Below are 12,978 nucleotides of genomic sequence, written 5' to 3'. Positions count from 1 at the left end.
GATCCATATATAATAATTGGTGATGTGTTTCTTAAGTCTTTGTGGTTTTTTTTTTTAATGTGTGGCTTTACCCCTTTTTTTCCTTGCAATTTAATTTTTGTAGAAACTGGTCATTTGACTTAAGGTGTTTTCCATTATCTAGATTTTGTCACATCCCCATGATGTTCTTGACCATGTTCTTTTGTTCTTTCCATTTACTGTAAATGTCATTGAATCTAGAGCCTTGATGGGACGGATTTAGGTTCCTTTTTTTCCCCCCAAGACTCCTACAGGAAGTTGTCCATCTGCAGGAGGCATATCATTCCTGGTTGCCTCTCTTTCCATGATGTTAGCAGCTTTTGATGATCCTTCATTCCAATTCTACCATTCTTTCTTCATTTGTTCATTAGCAGCAGTTTGTTTCTAGATTTGATGGAGTCCATAAATTAACTCATCCTATTGTCCAAGGAGTAGTGCTATCATATATGTTACATTTACCCTTATAAAAAAAAACTTTAAAACTTCTAATAAACGTAAGATTATGTATTTGTAATAGAGTTCATGAAAGCAAATTGGCAAAAATTATATCCGGCCTTCTTTTATTATCATTATTTAGGCTGTTAGCACCTCCTGTATGTATTAGACTTTTTTCCTAGCCTAGGTTTATCTACTGTTCTTTCTCTTGCTTTAATCTTCTGTGGATTCTTGCTTCCTATCCAGATACTGCCCCACTGTTACTCATGATAGCAGTGTGGTATGATTACCAGGAGGAAACATGTAAGTCTTTACTTTGTGCTTTCCAGGCATTATTCCATTTTATCCTCATGATATCCCCGTGAGGCGGAGGCTGCTATTATCCTTATTTTAGAAATGAGGAAGTTATGCTTAGAAAGATCAATTACCTGCCCAAGGCAATGCAAAATTTGCTCAGTAAATATTGGGTGCCTGTTTTGTACCAGGCCACAAAGCTGGTGGTAGAGCAAGAACTGAACCTTAGATGTTTTACTTTCCAGCCTAGGGTTATTACCACATTTAACACTCCTGCTTCTGTGGTAAGAAGGAAATGAAATCCTCTATTGTGTGGTTAGAAGGAAATTAAATGCTGTAATACCATCTATATCTCTTCCTATTTCAAGCCTTTAGAATTTGCTAGTAGAGATCCCATGTGTTTGCATATGGTTCCCTGTTGACCAACGCCCACTGCCCTCACAAGACTGAACTCAGTTATCACGTTCCTGGATCAGTACTGGTTTGCTAGGGCTATGATAACAAAATACCACACACTGGTGGTTTAAATAACAGAAATTTAGCTTCTCACTATGCCAAAGGCTGGAAATCTGAGGTCCTGGTATCAGCAGGTTTGATTTCTTCTGAGGCCTCTCTCTTTGGCTTGCAGATGGCTGCCTTCTTGTGTCTTCACATGGTCATCTATCTGTGTCTGTGTCTTAATCTCTTCTTAAAGGGACACCAGTCATATTGGATTAGGACCCACCCTAACAGTCCTATGTTAACTTAATTACCTCTTTAAGTTATTTATTATCTCCAAATACAGTCACATTCTGAGGTACTGGGGGTTATAGCTTTAACATATGAATTTGGGAGACACAGTTCAGCTAATGACAACAATCTTATTTCTTCACTTCATCTGTTCTGCCTTTACTTACTCCTGATGACGTTTCTAAGACCAGTTCACTTATCTGTACCTCATATTCTTCTATCTCCTTATTTGCCACAATAATCCCAGAAGGGGAGCTTTTCTTCTTCATGTTCTGTCTCTTCCTTTCTTCTTATATCTTTACTTCTCCTTTCCTTTTGGGACATTATCAGTCCCTCCCTCATTACTGTCTCCTTCCTTTTTGTCTCCCATACATGCACAGATCTTTCCTTTCTTAGCATGGTTTTTGGTTTAGGTAAGAAGGATGATGATACAAGTTACAGAAATGGGGAAGGGAGTTAATATTGGGGGAAAACATTACACCATTCTTGGCCTTTTTGCTCTCTATTTGCAGTTGTTTCTCCCAGTCCTGTTACTACTGCCTTTGAAATCTGTTGCAGGTTTATTATCCCTTCTCTGTTCTTAGAGACTCAGATCTTAACTCTCTGAATGTAGGACATCTTTATTTTCACTGCACTGCCTGCCCTTATTCCTCCTTCACTGATCTTTCTTCTTCCTCATATTTTCCACTCAGCATCCTCTAGATTAATTTCCATAAAAATGCTTTTTCCTTGTGTTTCTTCCCTGCTTAAGAACATTTGTGACTCTCTGAATTCTCCTTGATGTGCAGGGCTCTACAGAAACCTTCCCCTGCTGCTTCTCTTTACCGTGTGGCCTTACTGTTCCTTTCTGTGTGTCATGCTCACTGTGCCTCCTCATCCACATCTGTCTTGTGGCTCGCCAGAATTCCTCCCATCCTGTACACCTGAGACCTGGCAAAATCAGTGACTGTCATGTAGACCCTTTTCTCCCTGTTACACCTCTATAACCTGGTGCCTGGCACATAAAGAACAGGCCGTTCTTTAAAAATACTTATTTAATTAGATCTAGATCTTATTTTTCAAAGTAAAAAATATTTTAATTATTTCTTAAGTGTTTGTGGGTATTTAAACATATTCCTGTTTCTTCAATGGCTCATGTCAACTTTTTCACAGGTTTAAAATTTTAGCAATTAAGTAACGGTATGATTTGTACAGTATATTTGATTAACATGTCATCATTATTTAGCATTAATGCATATTCATTTTCTAACATTTAGAGAGACAGTAGAGCATATTGGTTAAGTTGCAGATTCTGGAACCAGATTGCCTGGGTTTGAATGTTGGCTCATCTGTTTATTACCTGTGGGATATTGGCAAATAATTCACATCTGTATGAGTTGCTTCATCTGTAAAACAAGATAATATAGCACCTATCTTAGAGTTCTGATAAGGCTCAAATAAATTTATGTATGTGAAGTGTTAATATGTGCACCCGTGTGTGTACGTGTAGTAGTAAGTGCTAAGTACACGTTAGCTGTTATTGTTGTTACTATTTGTGTGGCAGTCTATGGTGTGAAAATGTTTTGCATTTATTTTGATCATATTTTTTTGTGTTTATTGTAGGTAGCTTAGATTTCTGGTTTGTCCAGAGGCCGCCTTTCCCTTTTTGCTCATCTATGATCTTCCTTTACCATCTGTTTCTACAGTTTGTTTGCCACTTGATTGGCTAATCCTAGAGTCACCTTCGTCTTTCTTGTTCTAGAACATTATGCTCCTGGCCACCTGTTTACAGCCATGGTTTAGGATTCAAGTTAATGTGTTTAACTTTTTTTTTTTGGTAGCAGCTTTATTGAGATATAATTCACATTCTATAAAATTCACTCTTTGAAAAAGAAGTTATACTGAATTGTATACTTTAATCATAGTTAAAAGTTGAATGATATTCTGGTTTTGAGGAAACTTGAATTTTACAGTAACCAGATTCTGAGGCAAGATTCATGCAGGTTGAAATCAGTGTATAGATCTCTAGATGTCATCTCATTAGACCTGGGGTATAAACTATGTGCCTTCTTATTACTAATATTTTTGCCTTAAATTTTTTATTTTAAACATGTAGGCACAAGTTCTTCAACTAAGCGGAACACTTCCACAGGTAATAAAGAATCCAGTTCTACTAGAGAAAGATTACGTGAACGTACCCGACTAAACCAGAACAAAAAACTACCTTCTGCAGGTCAGGGAGCTAATGACGTGGCACTGGCTAAACGTTCCCGTAGTCGCACTGCTACGGAATGTGATGTTCGCATGAGCAAGTCTAAATCGGACAATCAGATCAGTGACAAAGCTGCTTTGGAAGCCAAAGTGAAAGATCTTCTCACACTGGCAAAAACCAAAGACGTGGAAATTTTGCATTTGAGAAATGAACTCCGAGACATGCGTGCTCAGCTGGGCATTAATGAGGATCATTCTGAGGGTGATGAAAAATCTGATGAGAAGGAAGCCATTATTGCGCACCAGCCAACTGATGTTGAATCCACTTTATTGCAGTTACAGGAACAGAACACTGCCATCCGTGAAGAACTCAACCAGCTGAAAAATGAAAACAGAATGTTAAAAGACAGGTTGAATGCATTGGGCTTTTCCTTAGAACAGAGGTTAGACAATTCTGAAAAACTGTTTGGCTATCAGTCCCTGAGCCCAGAAATCATTCCTGGTAACCAGAGCGATGGTGGAGGGACTCTGACTTCTTCGGTGGAAGGATCTGCCCCCGGATCAGTGGAGGATCTCTTGAGTCAGGATGAAAACACCCTCATGGACCATCAGCACAGTAACTCTATGGACAATCTGGATAGCGAGTGCAGTGAGGTGTACCAGCCCCTCACGTCAAGTGATGATGCCCTGGATGCACCCTCATCCTCGGAGTCAGAAGGCATTCCGAGCATAGAGCGCTCTCGGAAGGGGAGCAGCGGGAATGCCAGTGAAGTGTCCGTTGCTTGCTTGACAGAACGGATACACCAGATGGAAGAGAACCAACACAGTACAAGTGAGGAACTTCAGGCCACTCTGCAGGAGCTAGCTGATTTACAGCAGATTACCCAAGAACTGAACAGCGAAAATGAAAGGCTCGGAGAGGAGAAGGTTATTCTTATGGAATCTTTATGTCAGCAGAGTGATAAGTTGGAACACTTTAGCCGACAAATTGAGTATTTCCGCTCCCTTCTAGATGAACATCACATTTCTTATGTCATCGATGAAGACGTAAAAAGCGGGCGCTATATGGAATTGGAACAACGTTACATGGATCTGGCTGAGAATGCCCGTTTTGAAAGAGAGCAGCTTCTTGGTGTGCAGCAGCATTTAAGTAATACTTTGAAGATGGCAGAACAAGACAATAAAGAAGCTCAAGAAATGATAGGGGCGCTCAAAGAACGTAATCACCATATGGAGCGAATTATTGAGTCTGAGCAGAAAGGAAAAGCAGCCTTGGCAGCCACATTAGAGGAATACAAAGCCACAGTGGCCAGTGACCAGATAGAGATGAACCGCCTGAAGGCCCAGCTGGAGAATGAAAAGCAAAAAGTGGCAGAACTATATTCCATCCATAACTCTGGAGACAAATCTGATATTCAGGATCTTCTGGAGAGTGTCCGGCTGGACAAAGAAAAAGCAGAGACTTTGGCTAGTAGTCTGCAGGAAGATCTGGCTCATACCCGAAATGATGCCAATCGATTGCAGGACACCATTGCAAAGGTACTGTTTAAGTAGATACAATTTTCTGGCTCAGTATCACGCAGCTGCAGTATGCAGCATGCTTATGCCAGCATCACATGTGTGGGGGGTCGTTAGCTTTTTATTAAGCTGTTATTTTTTAAAGCTTGAGAATGATTTTCTTATATTAGGATAGAGTGAAAGTATTGTTATAATAGTGGCGCTTTCACTTGCTTACGTTTTGTTACTGTTTTCCTGTGGGGCTGGAGTTAGGACTAACAACAGAATTTGTGCCTAGTTCTAGGTACTCCCAGGGGAGCATGTCATGCAATTTTACATCCTCATCTCTGATGTATTTTGGCATAAAAAACATGGAGAGCCAGTATTCTAGTCTGTGGGATCAGCAATGGCTGCCACTTGTTATCCTGTTGTGGTTGTAGTTTTTCAAATAAAGTTCTGTTGTGAGTTAAAAATATTTGTGGAGTATGGAGACTCCTGTTTTCTTAGAGGCTTGTGATTTGTTGCTGGTGGGGACCTTAGAGATCATTAGTCCAGCCCCCTTGTTTTACACGCAGCATAATAGTGAGGACTCAGTCAGAACTGTAGCCCAGGGTTGCTGGCACTCTGGCCAGGGCTCTGTGCCCAACATAATTGTTGACGTAGTGTTTGTTTGCATGAGCTATCTAATTAATATATCTCATTTTATTTCATGTTTTAGTGCAGTGATTATTAAAGTAAGAAACAGTATGTCTTTGGCCAAAATTTGGATATTTTAGACCTTAATTTTTTTAGTGATGACTTTTAGAGATACAATTTAGGACATGGGTTATTTGTTGAAGCATGTATGTTGGGGGCATTATGAACTAACACTTTTGCATTGATAGTATTTGAGAATTTGTTTGTTTCCATTTTTGATACTGAAACTGTCATAAATCAGACATCGTTTTTTTGTGGGAAAGCATGTTAATCATTAATGAGATGCATGCCTTCAGTCCAAACTTCAGAGGAGGGAAAATTTCCAAAATTTCTTCCTAAATAATCCAGTTAAATTCAGTGATTTGTCAATATAATTTTGCTCAGTGATGTAGCAATAAATTATGCTTAAGCATATTATATAAAGTTCTATTGTACAGTGCTTTTTCATACTTTTAAACAGTTATTACACAAGTTGTTTTAGTTCTTGGAAAGCAACTCACTTAGCTTCCATTTGAAACTGTGTATACCTCACTTCTAGAATTTATCTTAGGACAACACTAATTTTTCTAATGTGCACCATCAATTTCATTTAGGTAGAAGATGAATACCGAGGCTTCCAAGAAGAAGCTAAGAAACAAATAGAAGATTTGAACATGACATTAGAAAAATTAAGATCAGAGTTGGATGAAAAAGAGACAGAAAGGAGCGACATGAAAGAAACCATCTTTGAACTCGAAGATGAAGTAGAACAACATCGAGCCGTGAAACTTCATGACAACCTCATTATTTCTGATTTAGAGAGTAAGTGATGGAATATTTCATTTATTTGTCTTATGCATTTAAACGTATGGGAATAGTTTACATTCGGCAATAAAATAAAAATTAGTAGTTCTGACTGGTGCCGTAGTTCAAAGGCAGTAGCGTGGTGGCTAGCAGAAAAATACATGTGGTAAAGTGTAATCCACACACTGGTTGATCATCTTCAGACTGCTGTGTTTTTGTTCCTGAAGAACTGTTAAGTGAAAGCATTACTTTAAAACTGTGCTTAATTATGGAAAATCATTTAAGTGAAAAGCTAATAGGTTTATTATTTTCTAGATCTTAGGAAAAGCTTTATCTACTTCTAGTGATTGCAAATATACTGAGACAAAAAAATACTGATCCTTCATAATATGTCTAAGGCACGGGTTTTTATTTATTTGCGTGATTTTTTTTTCCCCTCCCTACCATGGAAATTTTATGATCTGGTAGAATTGAAACTCAGATTTTAAGTTGTTTTGTTTGCTTTTTAAAGTAAAAGTTAAAAAGAAAACTATTTTGCAATTATTTAAAGCTTATTTTAAAAGCTGCAAAAATAGTACAAAGCATTTTTGTGTAGAAAATTTGATAAGGAACAGAAATTTGCATTATCTTAAAATGCCTTCCCACAGACTGTTTATTATGTTGCAAATGAAGAAAAAGAAATAAATTATATGGTGGAAAAATTGGGCAACACTTTGACAGGGTGATCATGTAAATGACAGACACACAGATATTGGACACAACATTGGCTAGGCTGTATTCCGGCTGAGGCATAACTTTAATTAATCATAAAGAAGCATTAAACGACAAAAAATGAGGCGTGTTTTACTAAAAACACAGGAGTGGGTGGTGGTGTATTCCAAAAAAATGCCAATATCATAAAAGAAAAAGGCTGTGGAAAAGTTCAAGCTTAAAGGAAGCTAAGGAGGTGTGACAATTACATGGCAATACCTGTGCCTAGACTGGGTCCAGTATTATAGGGGGGGGAAAGGCTTGTTCTAAGATTAATGGATGTTAGGACAAAATTGGAATGTGGATGGTAGATTAGATGAACATATATCAGTATAAATTTATGAAGTTGGTGATTATACTCTGTTTATGTAAGAGAACCAGACACTGAATATTTAGGGTTAAAGAACCATGATGTTTATCCTTAAAGGGTTCAGGAAAAAATTAGGGGTAGATAGATAGATGGAGGCAGACAGACAGCAATAGAAGATAGCAAATGATAAAACAAATGGGTAAACTTAACAGTAGACAAATCTGAGTAAAGAGTATGTGAGTGTTCTTTGTACTATTTTTTGCATATCTTTGTAAATTTGAAATTATTTCCAAATAATACATTTTAAAAATTCTTACGTATTCTTCATCCAGATTCCTAAAATGTTAACAGATTTTTAGCTGTAATATACTTTAATGATGTCCAGGTGGGGATAAGGAGAATGGGAGTAACCTTTTGGGGGGTCATGCATTGATTAAAGCTTTTTATTTTTTATTTATTTTTTTTTTAAAGATTTTATTGGGGAATTGGAGGAGGGTAACAGCGTTGGGGAATTAGGGAAGGGAAATAGCCAAGTTGTTGTCCTTCAATCTTAGTTGTGGAGGGCGCAGCTAGCTCAGCTCCCAAGTCCAATCACCATCTGGCCGCCCGTCGGCAGCTCTTGGCCACTCAACTCAAGGTGCCGTGTTCAATCTTAGTTACGGGTGGGCATTGTCCACTATCCCAGGCAGGAGTCAAACTGGCAACCTTGTTGTTAGGAGCACCTATTCTCATCAGCTGAGCCATCCTGCCACCTGTTGGCAGCTCAGCGGAAGCTTCCCTTGCAAGATTTTGATTTGTATATGGAAAGCGTGACACCTTGTGGTAATTGACGTAATAGCTAGAAAAAAAAAAGGATTCCTGGGGTGAAATTTTATAAATCATTGCCAAAATAAAAATTACGTTATGTGGATTTTAATTATAAAATGGCTGAAATTTTTTAATAAAAATTTTTTTTAGCCATATAGCTTCTCTACCCAATTTTTTGAAATAAAAAGTTCATGAATACAGAAATACTGCAAGAATAGTATAGTTAGCACCCACTAACTAGATTTGACAGTTGTGAACATTTTGCAGTGTTCTGTGTGTATATGTGTTTAACTGAACGAGTTACAGTAAGTTGTAGGCCTCATGACACTTAACTCCTGAATAATTTAGCATGCACCTCCTAGTCTCCTTGTAACTGTAATACTGTTATCACATCTAGTAAAATTAATCATAATTCCTTAGTGTCATCTAATACTCCATATTCAAATTTTTAATTTTTTAAACTAGGAACCAGGATCCAACAAGTTTCATGAATTATATTTAGTTATTATATCTTCATAGTCTGATGGGAGTTAATGTTTTTTTTTCCTAGAGAATTCTAGCATTTGGGATTGATGCTAAGTCACCACTTGATAGAGGGGACTAAGTGACAGGGAATACTGTTAATTAAGAAATTGAGATATTCTGTGGAAAGTTTGAGCAACCATCACCATAGTCAATTTTAGAACTTTTTCATTACCCCAGAAAGAAACCCTATACCTATTAGTAGTCACTCCTGATTTACTCCAGAATGATCCTGACTTTGGAATTACTGGACAGGATTTTAAAATAGCTATTGTTAACTGCACTCAGGATGTAGAGGAAAATATACTTGTAATGAATGAACAAATAGCAAATCTTAGCAGAGAAATAAAAACTGTAAAAAGGAACCTAGCAGGTGTTCTAGAATTGAAAATTTTAAATGCTAATATGAAAAGTTATACTGACTCATTTAAATGGCAAATTAAGAGATATAGAAGAGCCAGCAGACTTGAAGATCAATTAGTAGACAGATTCCAATCTGAAAGACAGAAAGAAAAAACATTGGAAAAAAAGAGTAGAGCATCAGTGAACTGTGGAACGTTATCACAAGGCTGCCTCCCAGATGACATCAGTGTCATACTGTTTGGACCTGGCCCGCGGTACTTTTTAGTAGTGCTTGGATTTAGCATCTAAGCTAGAAAGCTCTGATGTAAAAACTTACTCAGTAAATACTGTTAAGACTTATAATTCAACATGATGGCCCAAGGTTACACATATATTTCCCCTCTCTCCCAAAGTCCTAATGATGTGGCAGGAGAAATATAAAAGTTCCAGTGAACCTAAAGCCAAAACAGAAGACAGGAAAGTTCCCATCATTGATCAACAATTTTGAGTAATTTCTGGAATATAAAAGCAGATGGAATTGGGGATGTGGAGAAATCAAACAGTAGAGAAAACTAGAATCCAGATCACTGAGTAAATACGTTCCCAGCAAAACTTTGGCAACAGGGATACTAAAAGCTCCTAAAAAAAAATAGGGATCATAGGGACTGGAACCAGCACAATTTTTTAGGCCACGGTGTAAAGGATTGCCAGAAGCCTGTACCACCCTGTCCTCCGAAGGGTGCTGGCTCTGGTTTTGGCCCTCAGGCTGCTGCTGGGCTTGACCTCTTTTCCCAGTAAGGTGGGGAATACGGTGCCAGGGGCTTTAGTATCAGAAAGAGAAGTGAAGGCATGCCTGAAGTAACCACAGGCTGCTGTGTTGTCTTGAAGAAAGAATCACACCAAGGAAAAGGAAGTTTGGCCCAGCAGTGAAACAGATGTGCGTGCAGCTAGCTATCACTTTGGTTGAAGCCATACATCCATCCCCCTCTTATATGTTTGAAGAGAGACCCCTGTAGGCATGTGTCAGCAGCAGAGCCTTTAGCCAGTCATTATACTGAGGAGAGAGGTCTGTCGATAGAACAGTGACTTCCACAGTTGCCGAGAGACATGCAGAAGCCAGTAGTAGTATTTTTGTCCTTTTTAAGTATGAAAGACCAACCAGGACTTTTAGACATTTTAATATCTTAAAAGAACTTAAAAGGAAAACAGAAGAAAGAAATGGCTCACTGAGCCCAAAGAAATAAAGTTAATGGCTTCACTACCAACCCAGCAAACCAAAGCTGATCCATGTCAAGAACAGTGGCATCAAGATCTCAGGTCTGACTCAGGTGATGTATCCGTTACAAAGTCAGTTACAATGACTTTTATCAACCACTTAATATTTGCATAGTAATGCTACGAACATGCTTGTGGTTAAAGACAACACCTTTCCTGCCCTCTGTATTTCCTGAGATTGGAATATTACACAGGTCTTGCACTTTACATGGAATACTAATGACAGTGGTGAGCTAGGCTGTCTTGAGATTAGAGAGTAGCAAAAGGAAATAGAGTTGTGTAATTCTGTGGTGGAAAAAACCTTACAGTTTAGAATACTGGGAAGCCATAAAGGAAAAAAAGTCTCATATTTGACTGTGTATAATTGAAAATTTCAGTTCAGCAAAAGTACCATAAATAAATGACATTGGGAGTAGTATTTGTAACACATATAAAATATGTAGAGATTCTATACATGAATAAGAGTAGGATCATCCATTAGCTAAATAAAATATATGAATAGGTAAGTCAGAAAAAGACTAAAAAAATGTCTGACTTCTCGAAAAAAAGCAAAGAAACTCAAAACAAGATGCCAGTTTTTACTTAGCAGGTGTGAAAAATTTAAAAGATTGATAACACGTAAGAGGAGAAAAGAGCCCTCTTGTATACTGTTAGAAGGAGTATAGATTGCTGCAGGCTTTTTGGAGTATTGATCAAAATTTCAAAAGTAGGACAGTGATTTAGCAATCCACAGCAATCCACTTCCAGAAATGTGCTCCTCAGAAACATTCTTACAACTTTGCAAATGTATATACACAGACATGGATGCTTGTTGCAGAATTGCTATTTACCACAAAAACTTGGAAAATGTGTATAGAAGATCTAGGTAATACCCCATGTGCACGGTGCATGCCTACTATGGCTGCCACTTCACCCGTGAAGGAAATAAGGCAGGTCTGTGTGTACAGGCACAGAGAAGTGCCATAGATGGGTAAAGACAAGTCACGGGACAGTGGGATATGAGCTGTGTGTTACGTCTGTAATTAAAAACCATAAAAGTTTTCAATATAACATTACACTGAAATGGCAGCCAGGCACAGTGGTGTTTCTTAAACCCTGGTTTCACTGTATTCCATACAATAAGTTGGTGACTTTTAACTTGGTGACTTCTCAGAAAATATGTACATTCTTGACCTAGAACCTTAAATGGATTAACTTGGATCCTGTAGATAGTTGTAAATGGTCCTGCATCACTTCTTCCCCTTCTAGAAATGTATCTTCAAGTAATACCTGAACAGTTGTGAAAAGGCACTCATGGTGTTTATAACAAAAATTGGAGCCATTCTAACTTCATTAATAGAAGCTTGCTAAAACAGATCATGATATATTCAACTGATGGAATATTAATGGGGCCATCAAAATGATGCTACAGATTTGTATTTATTGATAACCATGTTCATTATCTACTGTTAGGTAGAAGGGCTTATGAAGCAGTATAGTAGCATAATCCCATTTTTGGTTTTAAAAAATATACTCACATCTGAAGTCTGGAAGGATATATGCCAAATGCAAATTATGGACAATATTTTTGTTACCCTTTTCTGCTTTCTAGACTTTTTTTCCTTTCATAATCAAGATTTTAGGGGTTGTTTTGCGGATAAGTACACAGACATTTCAGTTTGTACCCAATTCTTTTTTTTTTTTTTTTTTAAGATTTTATTGGGGAATTGGAGGGGAGGGGAACAGCGTTGGGGAATCAGGGGAGGGGAACAGACAGGTAGACAAATTGCTGTTTTGTTCTTCAGTCTAGTTGTGGAGGACGTCACTTCACTGGCCCATGTTGGTATGATCATTGTGCTCCTCCCGGGTGAAGCAGTTGGTCGCCGGTCATTGGTCGGCCGCTCACAGAGGCTCCCAGTAGCTCACACCGGCTACCAGCTGCTCACGCTGGCTGCCAGCCACTCACGTAGCTCACGGCAGCCCACTGCAGCCCCGCTGCAGCCTACACCATTGCCGGCAACTCACAGCAGCCCAGCTCCAGGTCAAGCTGTTGTTCATCATCTTAGCTGTAGACGGCGAGTGTCACTGGCCCTCAATGTGGGATCTGAACTGCAGCCCTGCTGCTCAGAGCTGGTGCTCCCAAGCGAGCTCTTAAACAGCTGAGCCACTCGACCGGCCCCTGTACCCAATTCTTAACGTGCATACCAAAAACCTAAAAAGTCATGTAGTTGTGATTCTTACCCAAACAGTTATTCTAGTGATTTTCCAGCTTAAATTTGGAGGCTAATTTTCCTGAATAGAAGTACTGACATCTTCCAGTGTTGATGCACTGTTACATCAAAGTCCCACTG

The 12,978-nt window shown here is 38.5% G+C and overlaps 1 protein-coding gene across 4 annotated transcripts in view; it reads left to right on the top strand.

Moving 5' to 3' along the window:
• Window positions 1-12,978, top strand: part of SPECC1L (sperm antigen with calponin homology and coiled-coil domains 1 like) — a 141,946-nt gene that overhangs the window by 42,750 nt on the left and 86,218 nt on the right. For all 4 annotated transcript variants that reach the window (XM_019665406.1, XM_019665409.1, XM_019665407.1 and 1 more), the window contains exons 4-5: window positions 3,572-5,205; window positions 6,453-6,660. In XM_019665406.1, coding sequence (XP_019520951.1) covers window positions 3,572-5,205; window positions 6,453-6,660 — 1,842 coding nt within the window. The remainder of the gene's footprint in view (window positions 1-3,571; window positions 5,206-6,452; window positions 6,661-12,978) is intronic.

This window comes from Hipposideros armiger, unplaced genomic scaffold, assembly GCF_001890085.2.
Source record: "Hipposideros armiger isolate ML-2016 unplaced genomic scaffold, ASM189008v1 scaffold_443, whole genome shotgun sequence".
Classification (NCBI taxonomy): Eukaryota; Metazoa; Chordata; class Mammalia; order Chiroptera; family Hipposideridae; genus Hipposideros; species Hipposideros armiger.
The sequence above is the reverse complement of the archived record's forward strand: the minus strand, read 5'-3'. Positions and strand labels throughout refer to the sequence as shown.